A 25,728-nucleotide genomic window follows, 5' to 3' on the forward strand; every position below is an offset into this window, starting at 1 on the left:
GCTCTTTCCCCCATTTTTAGGTGCTGGGGACTTCTCCCCAACTTTGTGCAAGAGGGCACAAAGAAATTAGACTCAGAGCTGGAACTTAACCCCTTGCCACTCTGAACTGGGGGTGGGGAGGATGGGAAAGCCGGAAAGGGGAGTGTGGTATGGATTGTATACATTGATGGCCTCCATTCATTGCTTCTCTACATCTATGTCCTTTGCGCTGTAACTGTGTAGCCCCTCCCACTCTGACTCTGGGGCTTGATCATTTGACTTTGTCCAATAGTATTTTAGCTGATTCAAAGCTTGAAAAACTGCTCGTGTTTTTCGCTTCCTCTCTGGGACCTCTGTGCTTGCTGTGAGAATGTGCCTGAGCTAGCCTGCTGGAGGATGAGGTACATGGAACAGAGCTGAGCCATCCTGGATCGGCTGGCTGACCACCAGCTATGTGAGAGAGCTTCTGCTGAGACAAGAAGAGTTGCAAGGGCAAGCCCTGTCAAGATTAACAGAGTAACTGCCATTGTCTTCAGCCAGTGAGTTCCGAGGTGGTTTGTTATGCAGCATTATTATGGTAATAGCTAACTGCTACAGGGTCCTTTCTACCAAATTACCAACAGACTGGCCAAGGTGTATCTCCCATGGTGCCAAACAAGGTGGTAGGTAATAGAGTGTGTTTTATTTATGCTCATAGGTTCCAGAGCAAGACTTTCAGAGTTCAAATCCCAGCACTGCCATTTGCTAGCTTTGTGTCTTTGGTTAAGTTATCTTGTCCTCAGTTTTGTTTTGTTTTTGTCTTAAAATGGAAATAATAATGCAATCTACTTTCCACGGTTGTTGTGAGGGTTTAACAATCTAACAAATGTGAAGTGCTTAGAATGAAATGTTCTCAATGCAGATGAGCATTGAGGAGTGTGTCTGCCTCCCGTAACTAGATGCCCCCTTCACCTCCTGGAAGGCTGGAAGACCACCTTATACTCTCCTCTCTCCACCACCTGGCAGAGTACCCGGCACAGTAAATATCCATTGTTTGCTGAATGCCTGGAGTGAACTTAGCACTTTTATTAGTATAGATGCAGGTTTCAATGTTCTATTTCAACCTAAGGCCAACATCTTTGTTCTTTTTATAAAGTGTACATGTAATATTTATCAATTTTTACAACTGGCCTTCTCTCTCACTCCGTGTTGTTGCTATGAAATAAATCTTTTAAACCTTCTTTGCTGTCTGGCATTTGTATGCACTGCCCATTCTGACTGTACTTAATTGGAGCGTTTCCCAGGATTTTCTCCCCAGTGGAGCCAGATGGGCATCCTCACATGCCAGGAGATCAAGCTGGAGGAATTGCTGTCTTCTAACAACCTATAACCCAGTTGCTTTTGGAAATCAGATCCCATTGGCTCCTTCTCAGCTGCCTTCGTTTTACTGCAGAGCCTCCAACCATCTGACCATCAGCCTCCTTCCCTGAAGCCTGACTTTTGGATACTTTGCCTCCCCAAGGGCCCCATGGGAAGCCCCGTAGACCACTACCCACTTGTGTCCCTCTGTGCGTGAGGGTGGTGGGAGGGAAATCACCCTTGCATTCCAGTCCTTCTTTTGTCACTTGCTGGCTGTGAGATGGGGGAGGAGCTTTAACCAGGGTCCCCTGTGGGCTTCTGGGGGAGGGGGCTCAAGTTCCATCCCCACCACCACGCTTCACAAATTTTGTGTATTTGGGCATCTACCGAAGAAAGATCTGTCCTTTCCATCAATTTTTAAAGGCCTCTAGAATCCAGAAACCATATAACCACAGCCCTGGACAAGTCATTTCATCCCTGTAAGCCTCTGTTTCTTCATCCAAAAAACGAAAGTAATGATAATGTTCTCTGATTTCATGTTATAGAAATGTCGTAAATGAGGAAATAGATCTGAACTACAAACTGCTGGACAGACATAGGCAATTATTAGTACTTCATTATGACACGTCAATTCAGAAAATACTTAGGTTGTTTGGATTTTAAAAGATGTTGCACAAATTATAGTGAGCTAAGGACTACATATAATTCTCAGTTTTTTCTTGGATGTGGACATTTGGGAAATTTAGATTAGAGGACACGATATGGATAATAAGAAACTGGACAGAGTCCTCAGTAATCATGACAGCAGGAGTGCCACCAGGGAAGCCTGCTTATGCTGTTTTGAGTTTCTGCCTCCTCTAACCCAAAAGGTCCTGATAGATGCAACTTCCCTGATTCCAGTGTCTGAAGCATTGCCCTATCATATTCCCTATTCTCATATTTCATTTCTATTCAATTAAATAAACACCATTTCTCACAGTGGAAGTTTGGGCTCTTTCCCCCATTTTTAGGTGCTGGGGACTTCTCCCCAACTTTGTGCAAGAGGGCACAAAGAAATTAGACTCAGAGCTGGAACTTAACCCCTTGCCACTCTGAACTGGGGGTGGGGAGGATGGGAAAGCCGGAAAGGGGAGTGTGGTATGGATTGTATACATTGATGGCCTCCATTCATTGCTTCTCTACATCTATGTCCTTTGCGCTGTAACTGTGTAGCCCCTCCCACTCTGACTCTGGGGCTTGATCATTTGACTTTGTCCAATAGTATTTTAGCTGATTCAAAGCTTGAAAAACTGCTCGTGTTTTTCGCTTCCTCTCTGGGACCTCTGTGCTTGCTGTGAGAATGTGCCTGAGCTAGCCTGCTGGAGGATGAGGTACATGGAACAGAGCTGAGCCATCCTGGATCGGCTGGCTGACCACCAGCTATGTGAGAGAGCTTCTGCTGAGACAAGAAGAGTTGCAAGGGCAAGCCCTGTCAAGATTAACAGAGTAACTGCCATTGTCTTCAGCCAGTGAGTTCCGAGGTGGTTTGTTATGCAGCATTATTATGGTAATAGCTAACTGCTACAGGGTCCTTTCTACCAAATTACCAACAGACTGGCCAAGGTGTATCTCCCATGGTGCCAAACAAGGTGGTAGGTAATAGAGTGTGTTTTATTTATGCTCATAGGTTCCAGAGCAAGACTTTCAGAGTTCAAATCCCAGCACTGCCATTTGCTAGCTTTGTGTCTTTGGTTAAGTTATCTTGTCCTCAGTTTTGTTTTGTTTTTGTCTTAAAATGGAAATAATAATGCAATCTACTTTCCACGGTTGTTGTGAGGGTTTAACAATCTAACAAATGTGAAGTGCTTAGAATGAAATGTTCTCAATGCAGATGAGCATTGAGGAGTGTGTCTGCCTCCCGTAACTAGATGCCCCCTTCACCTCCTGGAAGGCTGGAAGACCACCTTATACTCTCCTCTCTCCACCACCTGGCAGAGTACCCGGCACAGTAAATATCCATTGTTTGCTGAATGCCTGGAGTGAACTTAGCACTTTTATTAGTATAGATGCAGGTTTCAATGTTCTATTTCAACCTAAGGCCAACATCTTTGTTCTTTTTATAAAGTGTACATGTAATATTTATCAATTTTTACAACTGGCCTTCTCTCTCACTCCGTGTTGTTGCTATGAAATAAATCTTTTAAACCTTCTTTGCTGTCTGGCATTTGTATGCACTGCCCATTCTGACTGTACTTAATTGGAGCGTTTCCCAGGATTTTCTCCCCAGTGGAGCCAGATGGGCATCCTCACATGCCAGGAGATCAAGCTGGAGGAATTGCTGTCTTCTAACAACCTATAACCCAGTTGCTTTTGGAAATCAGATCCCATTGGCTCCTTCTCAGCTGCCTTCGTTTTACTGCAGAGCCTCCAACCATCTGACCATCAGCCTCCTTCCCTGAAGCCTGACTTTTGGATACTTTGCCTCCCCAAGGGCCCCATGGGAAGCCCCGTAGACCACTACCCACTTGTGTCCCTCTGTGCGTGAGGGTGGTGGGAGGGAAATCACCCTTGCATTCCAGTCCTTCTTTTGTCACTTGCTGGCTGTGAGATGGGGGAGGAGCTTTAACCAGGGTCCCCTGTGGGCTTCTGGGGGAGGGGGCTCAAGTTCCATCCCCACCACCACGCTTCACAAATTTTGTGTATTTGGGCATCTACCGAAGAAAGATCTGTCCTTTCCATCAATTTTTAAAGGCCTCTAGAATCCAGAAACCATATAACCACAGCCCTGGACAAGTCATTTCATCCCTGTAAGCCTCTGTTTCTTCATCCAAAAAACGAAAGTAATGATAATGTTCTCTGATTTCATGTTATAGAAATGTCGTAAATGAGGAAATAGATCTGAACTACAAACTGCTGGACAGACATAGGCAATTATTAGTACTTCATTATGACACGTCAATTCAGAAAATACTTAGGTTGTTTGGATTTTAAAAGATGTTGCACAAATTATAGTGAGCTAAGGACTACATATAATTCTCAGTTTTTTCTTGGATGTGGACATTTGGGAAATTTAGATTAGAGGACACGATATGGATAATAAGAAACTGGACAGAGTCCTCAGTAATCATGACAGCAGGTAGTACTGTGGACCATATAGATATAGATGTCATCTAATTTAATCCTTACAACAAGCCCACGGGGGAGGCTTATATCATTTCCTTTTTACAGATGAGGATTCTGAGAATCAGAACAGTGAAAAGAATTGGTCAAGGTCAGACTGCAGAGCTGGGATGTGAAGGCAGCACTAGTTATTCCCAGCCCTCATGCTGAACCTCGGTGCTGCCGACCAAGTCTTGTTTTATGAAACTAAAAGAATGGGTATGCTATTGTTCATTCTACATTGTCAGTCTCCAGGCAAAATGATTTTGCCTTTTCCGGGCTGTAGAAATGTCTCTGATTCTGAAAGCTGTACTTTGAATCTGGCCCAGAAAGCTACACAAGATGACTGCCAAGCCCCACGTGGGCCTCATGCTTCCCTCCTGTAAAATGGGTATATTTCTGTTCCGTTGCAGGGCTAATGGGAATGGTCAAGTGGGTCTTGCTGCAGAGGCCCCATGCTGGTGTGGTGTGAGGGCTCATTCTGTGCTTGTATGTTCCCTTTCCTTGCATGTGAATGTTAAGATGGGAAAGCTGATCAGTGAGGACGAGAGGAGCACAGGGAGGGCCGGGATAGACTTAAACCACTAAGAAATATGCAGCATCTCTGGGGTTGGGACAACCCGAGAGGTGACCACCGAGAGACACTGAGCAGAGGTGAGCAGACCTGGGCCTTATCCTACTCTGTCCTGGCTTTTCCAGGCTCCCTGTTGTTAACCATAAAATTGTCACTTGCTATCTGGTTCTACAAGGATTAAGTCACTTGACACTGCAGTTGCTGACCTTCAACAGCCCCTGAAAGGAGTTCCGGGCAAGGATCAGGAATGAGGCACTCTGCGCTCTGGGAAAAACTGGCAGAACAGGCCTTCAGACAGATATTTTCAGGAGAAGATTTTATGAGTTGAAATTTCTTGCATATCCTCGTATCTAGAAAAGCACTAAAATCATTAACGGAGACATCTGCTCGTGACCAGCAGCAGCCGTCTGCCAAAATGTGTGCTTGACTGTACGTACCCCTTTCACTGAAATCATATATACTGACACTCCCACACCTCTTTGGGGCGGTCTCTCAGAGCTATCTGAGATGCTGTCTCCCAGGCTATAGTCCTCATTTTGCCCCAAATAAAACTTAACTCACAGGCTTCCCTGGTGGCGCAGTGGTTGGGAGTCCGCCTGCTGATGCAGGGGGCGCGGGTTCGTGCCCCGGTCCGGGAGGATCCCACGTGCCGCGGAGTTGCTGGGCCCGTGGGCCATGGCCGCTGGGCCTGCGCGTCCAGAGCCTGTGCTCTGCAGTGGGAGAGGCCACAACAGTGAGAGGCCCGCGTAACACACACACACAAAAAAACTTAACTCACAACTCTCACGTTGTGCATTTTTTTCAGTTGACACTTTGATCTGTGTCCCCACTCTGGGCCACCCATAGCAGGCTGTTGGGAAGATGAAACGGGATAGGGTGTCCTAGGGCACCCAGCATGCCCTGCAGCGCTGACCCCTGTGAAGAGGCCAGAGCCACATGGACCAGACAAAGCGGTCCCTACCTTTCTCAGCTCCAGCCTGGTCGTGCTTCTCAAAGATCAGGTAGCGTGGGCTCTCAGGGAGAAAGGGCAGGCTCACCAGCTGGACCAAGACGGGGACGGCAATCACCCCAAACAGGTATGGCCAGGTGCTCTCCTGAAGGGAGAAGAGAGGGCCAGTGAATGATGAGGACTTCAGTCATTATTTGGTGGCTAGGCCCCTGGGCCAGGCAGCTCCTGCTGTCTGCACAGGGTCCCTCTGCACAGTGTGAGCCCCAAGAACAAAGGCTGGGGAGCGACTGGACACTGTTTTTTTTAGGGAACCATTGACTGAAACCGCCCGCCTTGGCCAAGCATGATAATAACCGCTTGCATGAGTTGTCTCACAACAGGAGGTCCTAAAACTAAATGGGTGAATTCGGGAGGGGCCAGAAGGAGGGAGGAGATGCCAGTCCATAATAAGTCCTGACAACCTTCCAGAAACCCTCACGCTGGAATCCATCTTGGCTGAGAGATGTGCACACCGCCAGGAAGGACCCTGTGTCAGACCAAGTATGGGCACAAGCAAGATGATGATTGGCCAGAGACAACCCGGAAACCAACCCCATTGCCCTAAAGCCTGAGACTGCAACACAGGTGGCAGAGCAGTTCTCCTGGGTTCCCTTACCCTGCTGCTCTCTGCCCGGGCGCCCCTTCCCAATAAAGTCTTTTGCTTTGTCAGCATGTGTGTCTCCTTGGACAATTCCTCTCCGAGTATCAGACAAGAGCCCACTTTCGGGCCCTGGAAGGGGTCTCCCTTCTGGGAGCAGTTTAGCACCAGGCCCACGTGTTTGGTATCTCCATGCAGAGGGTTGGTGAATCCTGACAGGTGGTTACCTGAAGGGTGACTCCGAGAAGGTGCGGGGAAGCCAAGAGCTGGCCAACTCAGAGGCCCCTGGGGCATCAAGTCTGGCCTGAAGCGGCTCAGCTGTTTCCTGGTTGTGTGGCCTTGGAAACATTCTCACGGCCCCTTGGAATCCCCTTCTCCTCACCTGGGGAATGGGGACAGCCACAGGCACCCCTCAGGCAGGCGTGAGAGTGGGATCAGATGATGCTTTCACTGTGAGGCCTGGCACCCAGTAGGTACACAGAGGAAACTACTACTATGCGGGTGGCACCACCCAGACGCCTCCGAGGCCCAGGATATCCGACCCATCTTGCTCCTGTCAGTGAAGGGCGGCTGGAGCTTTTCCACGTCCCCAGGGAAGTGAGGGTGGTGGGCCTTTGGGCACAGCTCACCCCTGAGGTGGGGGAACTTGTCACTTCCCACTGGCTGTGAAAGGCAAGCAGGCAACACCCACCATTCAAGAGGCATTTTGAGTCCCTTCAAGCAGCACCATTCGCCTATTAGCTTAAATGCTGCATGGGGGCCCATATTATTATGCTGATTAAGGCAGTATTCTTCCTGATTTTTTTTTTAAAACCCAGGTTTACAAATAAACTCTCATTGTGTCTCTGAAAGGAGAGAACATCAGTAGACAGCAGTTCTGATGGGGAGAAAGAGGAAAAAAACCCAAAGTTCTCACTGTGGAATTCTTGAATGTTTCATTTCCTAAGAAAGTACAAGGAGAAAAGAAGACACATCCAGACCTAGAAAGGCTTCGCACAGGGCGAAGGTTCAGATGCCCTTGTTCCCGGTGAATTTAAGGTTCTTGTCTCGTTGCAGAAGAATTCGGAGACAAGGCAGGGAGGTTAAGAAGGTAACTTGAGAATTTATTTAAGCAACAACACGCTCTCAGAGAGTGGCAGACAGGTGAGCTGCTGTCCTGGGCTTCTTTGGCAAAAGCCAGGGTATACAAATGAAGGTGTGGAATATTCCCTGTGGAAGGAGGAGTTTGGGGGTTGAATTCCTTGATTTTCATCCCAGCTCCATCTTCCCAAGGGGAGGAGGGGTATTTGTCCTTATTTGGCTTAGATCAGAAGTGTCAGGGTGTCGGTGCATGATGGGTACTTATCTGCAAGGCTAATTTTATTGTAATGCGAGCATAATGAACAACAGGTTACATTTGGACACAAGAGATTCCCGAATTGCCTCATCTTTCTTTGTCTGCTTCCAGGACACTTATCACCCAAAAGATGTGGTTTCCTGTCAGTCTGGAGCTTCCTGCTTTTCTTTGTCTGCCCATGGACCCCCACTGTTTACAAGATGCGGGGGTTTCCTGCCACCATAGCACATGACAAAAACTGGTTAGAACCAACTAGGTCCAAGATGGCGGAAGGTTCAACTTCCGGTGTACCTTAAGCCTCATTACACACTCATTGTAATACATTAACTCGCTAAATGACACACCCATGACACCATGACAGTTCTGAGGCTAACCATAAAAGGCCAAAAAGTGGGCGGTGGCTCAGTTCCTGGAAAGCCCCGCTCCTTCCCCCAAAATAGTTGGAATAATCCTCCCACTCATTAGCCTATGAGATTATCCAGTCCATAAAAACTAACCAAGCCGTATCTTGAGGCTTCTCGCCTTCCGAGATGGCCCACACTCTGTCTGTGGAGTGTGTTTCTCTCTAAATAAATCCACTTCTTACAGATCACTTTGTCTCTCACTGAATTCTTTCTGCAATGAGACATCAAGAACCGGAGCTTCATTAAGTCCTGAGACCAGGTGTGTGATCTCAGTTAAAAGACCGTGGGTTCAAGTCCCAATCTGAGGTACACGGTTTCACCACTAGATGGAAACTGCTGACCATCAGCAGGCAGACCCCAGACTGACCATCAGCTTATAGACCCCCAGGCTGGTTGGAGCCAGAAGACCGACGTCTAGATTCCTGAACCATCATCCTGTTGCCTCACCATCAACCAATCAGAGAATTGTATACAAGCTGATCCGGCACCCTGGGAGACCCTCCCTCACAATGTCTTTAAAAACCCTTCCCTGAGGGCTTCCCTGGTGGCGCAGTGCTTGAGAGTCCGCCTGCCGATGCAGGAGACGCGGGTTCGTGCCCCGTTTCGGGAGGATCCCACATGCCGCGGAGCGGCTGGGCCCGCGAGCCATGGCCGCTGGGCCTGCGCGTCCGGAGCCTGTGCTCCGCAGCGGGAGAGGCCACAACAGGGAGAGGCCCGCATAACGCAAGGAAAAAAAAAAAAAAACCCTTCCCTGAGGGCTTCCCTGGTGGCGCAGTGCTTGAGAGTCCGCCTGCCGATGCGGGAGACGCGGGGTCGTGCCCCGTTTCGGGAGGATCCCACATGCCGCGGAGCGGCTGGGCCCGCGAGCCATGGCCGCTGGGCCTGCGCGTCCGGAGCCTGTGCTCCGCAGCGGGAGAGGCCACAACAGGGAGAGGCCCGCATAACGCAAGGAAAAAAAAAAAAAAACCCTTCCCTGAGGGCTTCCCTGGTGGCGCAGTGCTTGAGAGTCCGCCTGCCGATGCGGGAGACGCGGGGTCGTGCCCCGTTTCGGGAGGATCCCACATGCCGCGGAGCGGCTGGGCCCGCGAGCCATGGCCGCTGGGCCTGCGCGTCCGGAGCCTGTGCTCCGCAGCGGGAGAGGCCACAACAGGGAGAGGCCCGCATAACGCAAGGAAAAAAAAAAAAAAACCCTTCCCTGAGGGCTTCCCTGGTGGCGCAGTGCTTGAGAGTCCGCCTGCCGATGCGGGAGACGCGGGGTCGTGCCCCGTTTCGGGAGGATCCCACATGCCGCGGAGCGGCTGGGCCCGCGAGCCATGGCCGCTGGGCCTGCGCGTCCGGAGCCTGTGCTCCGCAGCGGGAGAGGCCACAACAGGGAGAGGCCCGCATAACGCAAGGAAAAAAAAAAAAAAACCCTTCCCTGAGGGCTTCCCTGGTGGCGCAGTGCTTGAGAGTCCGCCTGCCGATGCGGGAGACGCGGGGTCGTGCCCCGTTTCGGGAGGATCCCACATGCCGCGGAGCGGCTGGGCCCGCGAGCCATGGCCGCTGGGCCTGCGCGTCCGGAGCCTGTGCTCCGCAGCGGGAGAGGCCACAACAGGGAGAGGCCCGCATAACGCAAGGAAAAAAAAAAAAAAACCCTTCCCTGAGGGCTTCCCTGGTGGCGCAGTGCTTGAGAGTCCGCCTGCCGATGCGGGAGACGCGGGGTCGTGCCCCGTTTCGGGAGGATCCCACATGCCGCGGAGCGGCTGGGCCCGCGAGCCATGGCCGCTGGGCCTGCGCGTCCGGAGCCTGTGCTCCGCAGCGGGAGAGGCCACAACAGGGAGAGGCCCGCATAACGCAAGGAAAAAAAAAAAAAAACCCTTCCCTGAGGGCTTCCCTGGTGGCGCAGTGCTTGAGAGTCCGCCTGCCGATGCGGGAGACGCGGGGTCGTGCCCCGTTTCGGGAGGATCCCACATGCCGCGGAGCGGCTGGGCCCGCGAGCCATGGCCGCTGGGCCTGCGCGTCCGGAGCCTGTGCTCCGCAGCGGGAGAGGCCACAACAGGGAGAGGCCCGCATAACGCAAGGAAAAAAAAAAAAAAACCCTTCCCTGAGGGCTTCCCTGGTGGCGCAGTGCTTGAGAGTCCGCCTGCCGATGCGGGAGACGCGGGGTCGTGCCCCGTTTCGGGAGGATCCCACATGCCGCGGAGCGGCTGGGCCCGCGAGCCATGGCCGCTGGGCCTGCGCGTCCGGAGCCTGTGCTCCGCAGCGGGAGAGGCCACAACAGGGAGAGGCCCGCATAACGCAAGGAAAAAAAAAAAAAAAAAAAAAACCCTTCCCTGAAAGCCATCTGGGAGTTCGGGTCTTTTGAGCAGGAACTGCCTGTTGTCCTTGCTTGGTGCCCTGCAATAAATGCTGTACTTTCCTTCACCACAACCCCGTGCAGTACACTGGCTTTGCTGCATATCAGGCAAGTGGCCCTGAGGGGCTGGGAGCGGAGAGGGAATGCTGATGGGTGTGGGGTTACCTTTTGGGGTGTGAAATAAAATTCATATTTTACGGCAAGACAAGAAAATTTTTAAATAAAAAATTGTCCCTGCCCTTTGGCTCCTCTGCCCTCTACTGTGCATTGTGCATCTGCATTATGCATCCACCAAACCTCCCCCATCAGCAGCAATACCTGCTCAGCCATAAAGAGGAACAGTCTCCTTGCATCAACAAGACAGCTCCTTAAAGATAACATTCCTTCTTGATCTTGGAAGGGGCCATGATGACACTTGGATCTGGATTGTGTAAATGGTCAATAATATGTCATTTAATGTACACCCCTCTGTCTCAAAAAACTTATATAACTCTGCCTTCATTTCTAACAGGTGCAACAGTTCTCGGAGCTTTTCTGAGCTGCTCTTCTTGGGTTATAATCCTCAAATTTGGCTTCAATAAAATTTCCCATTTTTGTCTTAGATCGACTGATTAATTTTTCATCAACCGGTGTAATGAAAATATTCTGGAATTAGAAAGGAGTGATGGTTGCACAACTTTGTGAATATACTAAAAACCACTTTTAAATGATGAATTTTATGGTATGTGAGTTAAATCTTAATTTTTTAAAAAGATCATGGAATAAAAAAATGACATACATATAAGTAGAGTTTTCACTACATCTTTGTGTGTGTGTGTGTTTATTTTGTTTTCTCTTAGAGTTTGGCTACTGTCTCAGTAAGAGCAAAACCGGAAAGCTAGGGGAAAAAGACAAGGGAACCAACCCAATTAAGCTCCTACTATGTGCCAGGCATGGTGTGAGCTCATCACGATTGTGTCTTTTGACCTTCCAGCAGCTGGTGCTATTTGCACGGAAGACATGTGGAGACAATGTAATATCTGTGCTGAGGCCTCCAGCCAGCACCTGCACAGGTGGGAATCAAGCCCAAGCTTTTCCCACAGCAACAAATTAGAGAGGCCCCTCCCAGAGGTGGCCTCCTTGGAGCTGCCACTGGGTGAAAGGAGGAGGGGAGCTGGAAGGGTACTCTTGGAATAGGAACAGCAAGTACGGATGTGCCCAGGCATGATCCACCCAGGCTCATTGGGAACAACAACTGTAGAGGAAATGTAGGACCGGGGATGCTGGAGACATGGGAGCTTGGGTGGATGCTGGGTCATGGGTGGCTTTGCTGCTATTCCATGGCGCTTGGACCTGGCTCTGAGAACAACCAGGAGCCTTTGAACTGAGATGGACACCCCCTATTTCCCCGAATCTACAATTCAGCATTTCTGGAATCATGCAGTCTGTGAGTACATTGAATGGATTCCCAGTATTACTGAGAAGCCCAGTCGGTGGTACAGCCCGTGATCCACAGCGTCTTAAATGCAATCTTTCCTAACGGTGATCACTTTGGTAGCTGTGATCTGGGCTCCATCTCTGGAGAAAAACTGATGCTACTGACCCCAGGGTGGGTGAGCCCCAGCTTGGGGTGCTGACGGTGTCTGGACCGGGGAGGAAGAACAGCGGGAATGTCCAGAGCAGAGCTCGGGCAACAGTTTACTCCCGAGGCACTGAGCTTAGCCAACAGCAGACTACGTGAACTTGGCTCTTTCCAGTGAGTGTTTAGAGGTTTCCCAGAAATGTTAGGTAGTCATAGGGAGAGATGTTGTATTCAGGAGTAATTATTGCCCATCTTCTGCCAAGAAAAGTACGAGTGGGTATGTGGGTCGTTGATCATTTTAAGTAGAATGTTTCAGCCATATTATGCCATGTGACCCACCCAAATAATAATACAAATAGCCACAATGCTTTGCTTCTATGGATGGCTGCACCAAGTGCTTTATCTAAGCATTTATAACAATGAATGAACATGTCTGATCTGCCAACGACGTGATAACTATCGTGAGCACTTATGAGCAGTGACCTGCAACCTGGGCACAGATCCTGAGCAGGCTGTCTGGATTTGAATGCTGCCTCTCTCCCACTCTCTGTGGCCTTGGGCAAGTGACCTAACTGCTCATGCCTCAGTTTTCTCATCTGTAAAATGAGGATAATGCTTATGCCTATACATTGGTCGTTGGGGTGGGGGGGCGGTTTAAATGATTTAATAGATGTATGAAGTGTTCAGCCTAGGAATCCACACACTAGCACTCCACAGGGAAGAGCAGTTTTCACTACCAAACACCATGAAAAGTTCATCACATAGACCATCTCTTTGCATCTTCACAGCTGTCCACTGAGATGGAGCCCATGATGATGCCCAGTTTACAGAAACAGTCACCACAGCATAGAGAGGCTAAATGACTCATCAGGGCTCCAACTTGGTCACAGAGCCCCGACTGAACGCCAGGTCTCAGACCCCAGAACCTGAGTTCTGATCCATGAAGCCTGGTCACATGTGCCTCAGTGACCAGGGAGGGACCATGAGGCCACCAGACCCAGGGGATCTGACCTCTTCCATCAGCCTCCAGTGGTCCTCAAAGATGCTCCTGGGTACCTAGTCCTAGCACCGAGCCGAGGTCTCAGCATTTCCCATTACAGTTTAGACTTCTTGCTGCCTGAGGGCAGAGAGCATGCCTGGCACATAGTAGTTGTTCAATAAATATCTACTGGAGAAACACAGGAGCGTGGGAAGGGGCTTCTTACATACCATCACTGTTGCAAAGAGCCCTGCCATTTGCATTTCTTTCTTTCTTTTTTTTTTTTTTTTTTGCGGTATGCGGGCCTCTCACTCTTGTGGCCTCTCCCATTGCAGAGCACAGGCTCCAGACGTGCAGGCTCAGCGGCCATGGCTCACGGGCCCAGCCGCTCCGCGGCATGTGGGATCTTCCCAGACCGGGGCATGAACCCATGTCCCCTGCAACGGCAGGCGGACTCCCAACCACTGCACCACCAGGGAAGTCCTGCATTTCTTTCTCAGGAGCTATTCAAACGAAAAGGCATGTTTTAAAAAATCATGTATTGAAATGGAGCAGGACCCTATGGTCCTTGGCCCCCAGCACTATGTTCTCCACCTACCTTTTGTCTGTGGAAAAACTTTAGCCAAAGAATAAGTTTAATCAGAGAAGTGAGAAAACGCAGAAACAAAGGAAAACAGTCCAACAGGACTAAATAATAATAGCTTAGTCATTAAGCATAGTCAGGGCCCTTTAGTTTTTATTCAAGGGCTATAAATAATACCCTGAGCCATATCCTGTGAGTGTCTTATAGATACTAAAACCCTCACCAGGTGGAAAAAGTTAACTACATGATGACCAGCCTGTAGCCATGACATGAGCTGCCACAATTCCAAGAACTGGACTCAAAGAAATGGGAACAAACCAACGCTTGAAATGAAGATTAACTGTAGTTAAAACAGTCAAGATGATGCCGATCAGACCACCATGTGACCAATTTCAAGATGACTGTCGGAGCTGACTGTGCTGCTGCTGCATGTAGTCCCCTCCCTCCACCTATAAGAGCTCTTGCCCCCTGATTGTGGAGGGGGGGCCGTGAGTCAGCTTTTGGACAGGAGTCCGCCCTCCCCCCGCCAACCCCCGGTTGCCGGCATCTGAAATAAAGCAAACTTTCCTTTCCACCAACTTGCCTCTTTATTGGCTTTTGAGGGGCGAGCAGCCAGACCCCACTTTTGGTTACAGTATGAACCACCTAACATGGGACCACTAAGTGCTACGGAGAGTGACTCTCAGATGAGTCCCTGTGGTGCCAGTTAGAGCCTGTTGTGTTCAGTAAAGCATGAGGTCAGAGCCCTTACACTTGCTTATTTTACTTGGGAGGGAAGAAAAATGGATTATCTTGTCTGCCGGGATGATTATCACTCTCTCTCAGGTAAGGTGAGTGGGTCTTGCCATAACTCAGTTATCTTCCTCTTTCATCTGCAAGGCTCCCTTTTTTAAAATAGACTTCTAGGTCCTATTTCCCCCAAGCTATAGATGACCTCAGGCCTTTCCATATATAAAACCCTCCTGGAACATGATGAGATAGCAAAAACTTTTAAGTAGAGCTGGAATCGTTGATCTTATCCCAAGTCAGGTTCTAATTTAAGGACATCACATCGTGCCATCGCCCCCCAGTCAAGCGGAGCCGGGAAGGTGATGCTGGTGGCCACTCCTGCCACTGCCAGGACAGGCTCCCAAGGCCGCTGAGCTCCATGCTACTGGAGGTGAGAAGGGGAGGAAGGAGATCTCCCCCACAAGGCTATTTGGGGGATGAAATGGGCTATTTTTCTTTATATGTCTTCATTTTTAAGATCTCATTCATTAGACTCAAGGCTAACATTCATCCAGCTCTCCAAGTGTCAAGCTCCATGCTGGATACTTTACAAATGTAACTGCAACAAAGTTTAAAGACATAGAGTTCATGGTGTCATCGAATCACAACCTTGGTTTTTGTCTCCTACATTCATTCAAAATGTAATCACTGAGGGTGCCCTTCCCCACCCCATCTCAGGGGTCTTAGATGGTCCCAGAGTCACAGTTTAAAAATCAACCTGACTGAATGACGAATTTTCCACCCCCCTCCCCCTGCCAGTCCAAGCTTGCATCGAGCTGGAGTCTGCAGTGGAAAGAGGTGGGGGTGGGAGCTAGATGTTTGAGGTTCATTTTTCTTCCTCCCCCTGCCCTCCCCCAGCTTCTACCCAGCGTCTGACCACCCCCCTCCCCACAAGGATGGAAGAGGTAAAGAACTAGGTCAGCTCCCTGGGGCTGGCAGGACGTTTATAGCGGATATTCTTTCCTTGTGAGCATTTTCACAGGAATTCTGGAGAGTTCCATCCCTGGGATCAAGCCCCCTCCCACTGCAGTTTCCCTGACCTGGGAGTTTGCATCTCGTTTTCTCTCTCTTCTGAAGAGTCATCTCCTCTGCAGCCCCAAGGAATCCAAGGTCAAGGCTACTGTGTACTGTGAAAGTTGTGCCCAGTGCCCCCAGGGGGTGAGTTGAGGCTGAAATCCAGCCCACTCTGACCTCCAAGCTGAGGGCCCTCAGGGCTGGTTATTAACCTTGCTTTTTACTTCCTGTGTTTTATGATGAGTTGATATCTTGGAGCCTTACTGATCCTGGAGAGACTCCCCCAGGCTAGCTAATTCCTAGCAAACAACTTGCCTGGGAGCATGCCTTTGACATACAAACCAACCAATCCAGAGCCCACACCAACCACTTCCTCTGTTTAACTCTGACACACCAAGTCAATATGCCCCCTGCCCTAAATCACCCCAGGGCCAGGTACCAGACAAGTAGAGACAGCCCCTGTAGCCCTGGGACCACCTGAAATTATTCAAACTATGCCATCCTGAGCTTTCCCAAGCTTGCCTCCCCCATTCCTTCCCACAGAAGCCACAATAAAGGCTCTGGGCCGCGCCCTGCCCTCTCTCCTTCTGCCTCCTGACATATCCTGGTGCTTCCTCGTGTGGCCCTGCATGGGGTGGTGTGCACCTTCACAAGGGGACTGTGAGTAATAAACTCTTCTTTCAAAGGTAGTGTCTCCGTGTCTGTCACCTTACAATGCCCGATTAAAGCCAAATCCCAGGTATATTTTAGAGCAGCTGGGTCACCCTCTCCCTCAGGCATGGTGCCACATGGGTTCTTGCTGCAGGGGAGCACTTCTTTCTGGAATCCACTGCCTGTTTCCTTCTAGGACACCTCTCTCCTGGTTCTTCTCATTTCTTTGAGCACCTTCCCAGGGATTTGAGCCCAACCCTCTTTTCTGTTCATCTCCATCACTTCCCCCAGGGCAGTGGTTCTTAGACTTGGCTGCACATTGGAATCACCTGGGGGATTTTGAAAACTACTGATGCCCATGGTCTCCCACACTCGGAGATTTGGGGTTAATTGGCCTGGGGGTGTGGCCTGGGCGCTGGGTTGTTCAAGCTGTCCAGGTGGCTCCAGTGGCAACCAGTTGAGAACCTAGGGCCTCACCTCCACCTGCGGCAGACAGTGGTGTGTGGCGCAGAAATGAGGGGCTCATCCCCCAGCTGCCAGGAGTGTTGTTGGCTATGAGAGAGCAGGTGGGTCCCTGCCCTCCCTCACACACATGCCCTTGAAGGATGCTTCCTCCACAAGGCAACTCATGCCTCCTTAGGAGCAAGCTGCACCCAGTGGCTGGCTGATGTGGAGGCACAAAGGCCTCTCCTCGCCTGCCTGAAAGTGGTGCATCTCTGATGGGTCCTCCCAGGTCCGATGCTCCCTGCGGGCTGACACCTCTGTTGCGGCTGAGGGCAGCTCACCCTCTCCCTCTGCTGAGTCCTGCTTCCTTTACTGCCTGACAGGTGTTGATCTGAGAACACTCCCCAATCAACTTCCTGCTCACAAATCTCCATCTCAGTGTCTCTTTCCTGGGGAACCCAACCTAAGACACATGTATGGGGCCGTGACTCCAAACCTCCGCATCCGGGCCACACCTCTTACTGGGACCCCTAACTCACATTTACAGTTGCCTAGGGGACAGCTCCACTGATAACCCTTGGGTTCCATAATCTCTGCATGGTGTCCCCCACCTCCCAGCCCACGCATGCCTATCGCTGGACCACAGCTGGGGCTATCACCACCTGTCCAGAAATTCAATTAAGAAACCCGACATCACCTCCATTCCTGCCTTTAACTCACAGGCCTCCCACTGCCATCCGATCTGCTGTCTATCCGCATATAATGCTATTGGCTCTGTTTCTGAAATCTCTGTCTTGTGCGCCTCCACCTTTTCTACCTTGCTAGCATTTGCCTTAGGGGAGTTTCTTACAACGTTTCGCCTGGATTCTGACAACAGCATCTTAACTGTCCCGAAATCCTACTGCATTCTTTGCTTTCCCCTCGTAGCCTCAGAGTGATCCGCTTCTAAAATGTGAATCTGACGTTCTAAGCTACTTTTCTGTCTAAACTTTCAGCAGTTCCCTACTACCCTCATGATCAAGTTCAAATCTCTTCGCCTGGAATACAAAGCCCTGTTTTATGAGCACCCTTCGAGGATTCCAGCCTTGCCACTGGCTAGACAGAGGAGCCCTCTGCTCCTCTGCTCTGGTCCTGCCAACCTGAGGGCGCCCCTGAGCCTAACAAGCTGATTTCATGATGCTGTGCCTTTGCACCTGCTGCTTCCTCTCCCAGGAACGCCTGCCCTTATCCACAGAACATCCACGTATCCTCACAGTTTTAGCATTTCCTCCTCTGGATGACATCTCTTGCTGGTACAGAATTCCATGAAAGCACTTGTTACCTGTATAGCACGTATTTCTTTATGGGTATGTCTCTCCGACTACACTGACCGTCTCAGGGCCGCCCCCTGCCATGTTCTTTTATGTTTCTTCCCAATGCCTGGCACTTGGCAGGTGTTCAGTAAATGCTTCTTGACTGAATACGTGTTGAGTAAGATGAATGGCATAGGTAAGCGATGCTGCAGGTACGATAGAGACCCCTGAAATAGCACACACCCCTGCTTTTAAAGTACTAAATACACACACACACACACACACACACACACACACACACACACACACACCACATATATATAAAAGCTAAAACTTCCCTACATGGTGTCCTATTAAAGGGCTAAAGTAGCATAAATAATAGTCCCCTATGAGGTATGATTATAATTTGCAGTCTACAGAAGAGAAAAATGAGACCCACAAAGGTCAAGTAGCTGAGGCAAGCTCATGTGTGAAATTGGGGGACAGAATTGAATAAGAGCGTGGCTCTTCTGAACTGTGCACGGGGCTCTTTTTGTGACATTATTCCTGATACCACATGGTTCTCAGTGCGAGGCAATACCCATTGCCTTCCCTCGCGGCAGCTGCTAGCTAAATAGTGAATTTATATGCAGATGATATTAGGCTGAACCAATCCTGCTCCCCTGTAGAAAGTTCTGTACAGAACTCATCAGAGATCACTCGAGCTCAGCTCCAGTGGCTCATGCTGTTACCAAAACGGATTCCACCAGGGTGAGGGGCAGGTCTGTGCATCAGCCATTCAGTGAGGGAGAAACAGTCACCTTCCGAAGGGATGCTTTGTAAAAGGGTTGAATGCACCTTGCTTGTTACTTGTCACAAGCTGGGTCTCACAAGCACCGGTCAATGAACGTGCATGGAACCCATGACCTCGATGTCCCCACAACCACCTTCCAGAAGGGGGACCCTGCTGGCTGCAGCTAACAGAGCCCTGGGGTGGGGACCATGTCCCCAGCTGTGTCTGCACCACACTACACCACCTTATAATGGGTCAGTCTCTCACCATCTCCACTCCAGATCTTGCAGAAGTCAACACCACCTGACCCCACAGGGTACAATCCAGAGGCTAAGATGCTCAGGTCACTGCAGCAAATGTGTTGTTCTAGAATCGCTGATTCAGGTACAGTAAGTCCCCTACATACAAACCTTCAAGTTGCAAACTTTCAAAGATGCGAACGTGTGTTTGCATGTCCTATCACGTAAGTTAGTTCACGTGTCTGGCGTACACTGTCACCTGTGGGCATCCTCTACGAGTGGTTGTGCTTCTCTGTACTTTACTGTACAGGACTGTATAGAGTACAGTAGTACAGTATCTTTATTTCAAGCCCAGGATGTCTGGAAGCAAGCGTAAAATCAGTGGTGATATAGCTGGTACAGTGTAGCCAATTGTGTTAGTTGGGTCCCTAGGCTAACTTTGTTGGACTTATGAACAAATCGGACTTATGAACATGCTCTCGGAATGGAACTTGTTCGTATGTAGGGGACTTCCTGTACACATTCATGGTCTGACTCTGACTTCAACAACAAAAGACACCTCAAGAACATCGCTGTATGATTACCCTCGCATTTTCCTGTCTTAGAAATAATACTGAAATTACCCTCCCAGGGCGTAACACTCACCTCTCAGAAAGTTGTCCCAAGTGCCACATATGAGTGCAGTGACCTGTGCAGGGTCACCTTTCAAGAAACGCCAGCTCCCTACCCGCTTCCTACAACATGTTTCTGCTTTTCAAAGGGTTTGAGTGTCTTCTGCTTTGCTTGGTTCTTGAGCAATCTTATGGGAAAGTAAGGTCAGTAGCTATTATTCCCATTTTACAGATAAGGAAACCGAGGCTGGAGAGGTGGAGAGAGGGGTTAAAAGTCCTGCAGCAAAATTTTCCATGAAATCAACTTTGTCCCTTCCTCATTTTAGAGAGAGAAATACATGCAATGTTTAAAGGTGGTTGACCTGCAGAGTGCCTCCCCGGGCCAATCTACAGTGACAGGCTGACACTGAGCACGTGTGAATTTGCTGAGTGCTTCATACAGAGTAACTCGATTTCACCCTCACAACACCCCTGCCTTCATTCCCATTTGACAGATGGAAAACAAAGGCACCAAGAAGTTAAGTCATGCATTCATAGTCATGCGTCTTATAAATGGCAGAGTGGTACACCCACCCCAGGCAGTGTGGTACCCAGCTCTGTGCTCTTAACCTAGGCAGTCCAATTTCTCTGACAATATGTTTACAGAGATCACTGTTCTCTTTCCCGAGGGAATTAGGTAACCAGCATTCTTTTCTAAATAATGCTGCCTCAACTTGAAACCCATGATGAACCCCTTCGTCAGGCTCCTGTGTTCTAGCTGAATCATCCTGGTTTCTGGGTCTCATCGTTCTGATCCAGTCATACCACGGCTTCGTCTGTCACCTCCTGCTACAAATCCTCATTGTGGCTCATCTGTGAGCAGATCAGTGTCCTCCAAATGGAGCTCAAGAAAGGAAGAAAAAGAAATGTGGTTTGGGGCTTCCCTGGTGGCGCAGTAGTTGAGAGTCCGCCTGCCGATGCGGGGGACGCGGCTTCGTGCCCCGGTCTGGGAGGATCCCGCATGCCGCGGAGCGGCTCAGGCCGTGAGCCATGGCCACTTAGCCTGCACGTCCGGAGCCTGTGCTCCGCAGCGGGAGAGGCCACAACAGTGAGAGGCCCGCGTACCGCAAAAAAAAAAAAAAAAGAAATGTGGTTTGTTCTAAGGCTCACAGAAGCACAAGGACGCCCTATGATTTTGACTTTCCTATTGATGACCTGGATTCTGGGGATATGGATGGTGTGACTGCCAGCGGTCAGGTACCAGCCTAGTTACCAATGAGCTCCAAGACTTTGGGTCACAAATTTGGGCCATAACCTTGGGCCTTTCACAGCCCCACTCAGCTTCAGAATTAGACCCAAGTTCAGTTCTGTTTCTACTTACTAGCTCTGGGGCCTTAAGCAAATTACTTGTTCTCTCTGGAATCGCATGAGAAGAGTAATTAACACTTATTTTGCAGGGTTGCTGGGAGGTTGACAGCTGCGATATCCTAGCGTGGGCCTGGTACGTGGTTGGGAGCCAAGAGATGTTGCTTCTTTTTTCCCTTTGCTGTGGTCCTGAGCCAACACAAGTTGTCCATCCTAATTGAAGAGTGTGTCTGCGATTAGATCTGCTACCCTGAGCCTGTGACTTCGTGTCTGGATTGAGTGTATGAAACTCACCTTTCAGACATGAGCGGGAAGTGTAGGAGTTAAAGGCCAGCTTACCCACAATCTGGGGCTCCCATCTAATTTCAGTAGCCACTGTCCCTCCTCCTTGGGTGCTCTGTCCCACTTGGAGTCTCTGTCAGCTATCTGGTGCCCCTTCCCTGGACACGGACTCCCCTGGTGGCTCTTTGCTGAACCCACCAATGAACAAGCATGGCACCCCTCCCTCTCGGGTGCTGCCTCCTCATCTATAAGATGCTAGGCTGCACCTATGTGCATGCTCCCATCCCCTCTGCCTCTGAGTACCCTCCATTCTCTGCACACCAAGGATATGGGGCTGGATTTTCAAAGCAATGCTAACATCTCACTGCCTTAACTAGTTCATGTTGTCATTCGTTCAATCTGTGGCACTCTTATTGAGCCACTCTGCTTCCAAATGTGCCTAGCTCTCTCTCAGTCTTCTTATTTTTATTTTTGTTTTTGCACTGGCCATTTGCTCTACCTGGAATGGTGTCTCCCTTCCCTAGCACCTGGCTACCTAACTGTCCCCTTATCCTTAAGGTGGATACCACCCTCTCCAGAAAGGCTTCCCTGGGCGTCCCCTGCTGCCTTAGGGCTGCTCTGGTGGTCTTTCTACCTTTGGGCTTTCTGCACGGAATGCCCCTGTCTGTGGTCCCTTCCATCTGCCCCTCTAGCAGCGAGTTCATTGCAGGCAGGGACTTTGCCTGTCTCCTCTCTGTGAGGTCTGGTGCATTGTGTCTCCTCAATAAATACTGGTTGATTTGAGTTAGTCAGAATTATATGGCTATATGAGGTAGAAATTACAGATGCAAGTCTCCTGGAGGGGTCCAGAGGAGAAGTGAGAAGTGCCTGAATTTAGGGGCAGTGGTGGGGGAGGGAGAGGCGCTGCATCAGTTGGAGACTTGGTGGGAGATGGACAGGACCAGCAGGGGGTGGGAAGAAGCCAGGTTAGGTGAGAGTTACCGGAGAGGCATCTCTGGGAAAGCGCTAGGACTCTTCCCCCAGCAATCCGCCTCTGCTGCTGCTCCCATGCTTCATATGCATCTCAGCCCCAGAGGCCTCTCCCCCCCTGACCCTGCCTGCCTAAAACCTGCCTAAAATAGCCTCCCTCGCCACCCTCCCCCTCCTTCCTGCTTTGTTCTGCTTCACAGCATCCATTACTGACTGACTTTAAATATGTATCTGCCTCTGATCTGTGTCCTGCACCAAAATGCAAGGTTCATGAGGCCAGAGGTCCTTGGCTGTTTTGTTCACTGCTGGATAGAGCCTAGAACAGTGCCAGGCACACAGTAGGTGCTCAATAAATGTTTGTTGAATGAATGAATACATCACCAATAGACAAAGTCCAAATGGGGGCCTGGGCTCCTGCAGGCTGCAGACACTAGAGGGCACCCGACCACAGTCTGGATCTGGACGAAGCGCCACGGAGTGCCCCAGATTTTGTGCTCGGGTCTTGGGCAGTAGCTCCCTGTCAAGTGAGAGTCCTGGGCTGCACTGCTTTGGTTACAGACGTACAGGGCGATATGAGCAAGGGTCTGGGCCAGACTCCCTGGCTAGTGGGTGGCCATGGGCAAGTTCTCCAACTTCCTGTGGGACTCGGTTTGCTCATCTGCAAAATGGGTATAATAATAGCAGTCAGGTCCTAGAGGATTTTTGTGTGTTGTGGGGATCACATCAGACAATGCCAGTGAAGAGCTTAGCATGATTCCTGAAACAGGACAACTCCTTCGGAAATGGGGGTGGAGCTTTTACCCATTTATTCAATAATATCTTCTGCGAGTCTTCTGGGTAAAGGGTACATGCTCCAAGGACGACAGGTGAATTGGACACGCCTGTCCTCACAGAAATGAAGGGAAGGACTGAGCATTGTGCTTGAGGGTCTCACATATGATAACACACTCGTAATGCCTCCCCAGGTTTAAATCATGTTCAAGATCACCGGCCAGATAGCTCTGGGCAAGGTTTCCCCTCAGAGTCTCCATTTTCCAACCTGTAAGATGGGATGATGACAGAACCTACTTCCCACGTTAAGATGAAATTTAAGTGAGATGATGTGGATGAAGCCCACTGCTTGCAAATTCTAGGTCTCCTGCTCCACCCTTTCATCTCCTCCTCTGCTGTGTGAATGAAGGATCATCCCTGCCCTCCCAGTCTCCAAATGGGGGGACTGGGGCTCAGAGGCACTGAGTGACTTGCACTAGACAGTCGGGCAAATCCAAGATCAGGATGGGATTGAGCTGCCATCTTGGAGGCTCAGCCTCCTGGCGTCACTTCAGATCTTACCTGTGAGGTTCCCCCCATCCCAGGGTGGTGAGGGGCCTGCATGAGTTGGCTCAGGACCTATTTCCAAGAGAGAGTGGCCACTACAGGGTGCACTGGATGGGGCTGGGCCGGGTGGCCAGGGGCTGAGGGTACCGTCCTCCTCTGCAGGCATGCAGCCCAGAATCAGGCACTGAATATCCCTGAGACTTGCTCTCCTCATCTGAGAAATGGGTCTAATGATGACAGTGCCCCCAGGGAGAATGAGCCATTGCACAGAGAGCACTGGAGGCTGCAGGTGATGTAATCTCTTTGGACTCCTGTCCAGCAATATGTAGATCACAAGGCATTTCAGATCCATCTTGTCTTTCCAACAGCCTCATGAGATGGGGATGATGATAAAATGGCCAAACTTCTGGAGGTGATAAGGGTGTACCTTTGCTGTTCAGAAGCATTTGTGTGAAGAGAACGTGTTATACTGGACCACAGACAGTGCGACCTGGCTGTGGGCAGGGAGCATTTTGTTATAAGCACTTCTATTGAGCTGGGTTCTGCCTGAGAAAGGCCAAGGCCAAAACAGCAGGGATTCTAGCACCCTGCATTCAAATCCCAGCTTTGCAGCTCGCTACCTGTGTGACCTTGAGCACATTTGTAAATCTCTCTCTGCTTCAGTGTCCTCATCTATGAAATGGGGATGATACCGACAGTACCTAATCCATAGGGTGGTTGCATGGATTCCATGAGTTAACATGTGGAAGAGGCACACAGCAAATGTGAACTTTTGGAGCTCAGGGCCCAGGTCTGAGGATGCAATGACCCTGCTCTCTGCCTGACATTTGCTGAACTGTTCTGCCTTCAAGGTTTCCCTCTGAGGCATACCAGTCTGGCTGCTGGGGCCATGTGAGTCACAGGGCAGCACACTTAGGACCAAGAAAACCTCCAGAGCCACCCACCTCTTCCTTCTTGGGGCTCAGGAAACTCTTTCCAACACCCATGCCAGGCCGCCTACTCAGAGGGCAGCTGGGCTAACCATTTTCCCCTGAAGCTGTCTCAAAGACAGGACGGCAAAGTTCAGGCAAGCTTCAGAGACTGTCTTTAAAATGCCAGATGGCATGGCTTCAAGATCAATTAAATGTACCTTTGTATCCCTTCAACCTTCCTTGCCTGCAAACTGAGATATGGGCCGAGCTGAAGCGCCCCTAGCCCAGGGGCACGCGCCACCCATGGCATTAGCCATGTAGCAGACTACATGTAGACTCTTAGCAGAACAAAGCAAGTCTCTTAAGAGAGGACTGTCATTTGAGGAAGACTGAGGTGGGAACAGCTAACTCTGATGGTTCACAGGAAAGAGGTGAGGCGGTGAGGGGTCCAGCATATGCCTTATACAGAGTGAAGCCAAATGGAGCTAATATTTAAGGAGTGAGTCCTAAGAACTGTAAGTGTATAGTTGCATCTAATTCTCACAAGAACTCAGTGAGCTGTGCACACTTATTGCCGTTTTACTAACAAAGATGCACAGAGCTTAGCTGTGTCTAAAGCCACAGAGCTAGTAGGTAGTAGAGCCAGGATCCTAACCCAGGCATTGGTCCCAGGGTCCTTGCTCTGAATCACTCTCCCTGGAGTTCTCAAAACTGAGTAGGCATCAGATTCCCTGGTGGGGGAGACTGTTAAGACACAGATTGCTAAGTCGCACCCCCAGAGTTTCAGATTCAGCAGGTCTGGGGTTTGGGAGCCACTGAGAGAGAGTGTGTAAATCAATCTCAACAGCTTCAGTAAAAGCCCGATAAGCACTTACATAATGACACGGCTGGAAGTGGTCACTAAATCAGCCTTAAAAATTGCAATTTTCAGACATGAGCTCTAACACTTGATAGATGCCAGAGCCCTTCCCACACAGAACAGAATTCTTTTTCCTACCGCTGGAGAGGAAGACTCAATTATAGCCGACTCAGGGAGCTAACAGGACTCACACTGCCCCATTGGAAAGGCTAAATTATCTAAAAGAGAAAATTCAGATCTCGGAAGGTCGTCTGAAGGAGATTGGACATCACCCTGTGAGGACCTCTGAAGTGGCAGCAAGGATGCGGAGGTGACAGTCTCTAATTTTTTTCTTTTTTTTTGCGGTACGTGGCCCTCTCACTGTTGTGGCCTCTCCCGTTGCGGAGCACAGGCTCCGGACGCGCAGGCTCAGCGGCCATGGCTCACGGGCCCAGCCGCTCCG

The 25,728-nt window shown here is 50.0% G+C and overlaps 1 protein-coding gene across 1 annotated transcript in view; it reads right to left on the reverse strand.

The window, feature by feature from the left end:
- The window catches only part of SLC2A9 (solute carrier family 2 member 9), a 187,766-nt gene that overhangs the window by 105,148 nt on the left and 56,890 nt on the right, over positions 1–25,728 (reverse strand). Inside the window, 1 exon segment of the mRNA XM_007451507.1 lies at positions 5,991–6,123. Within this exon segment, the coding sequence (XP_007451569.1) occupies positions 5,991–6,123 (133 nt within the window).

This window comes from Lipotes vexillifer, unplaced genomic scaffold, assembly GCF_000442215.2.
Source record: "Lipotes vexillifer unplaced genomic scaffold, Lipotes_vexillifer_v1.1 scaffold1417, whole genome shotgun sequence".
Taxonomy (NCBI): Eukaryota; Metazoa; Chordata; class Mammalia; order Artiodactyla; family Lipotidae; genus Lipotes; species Lipotes vexillifer.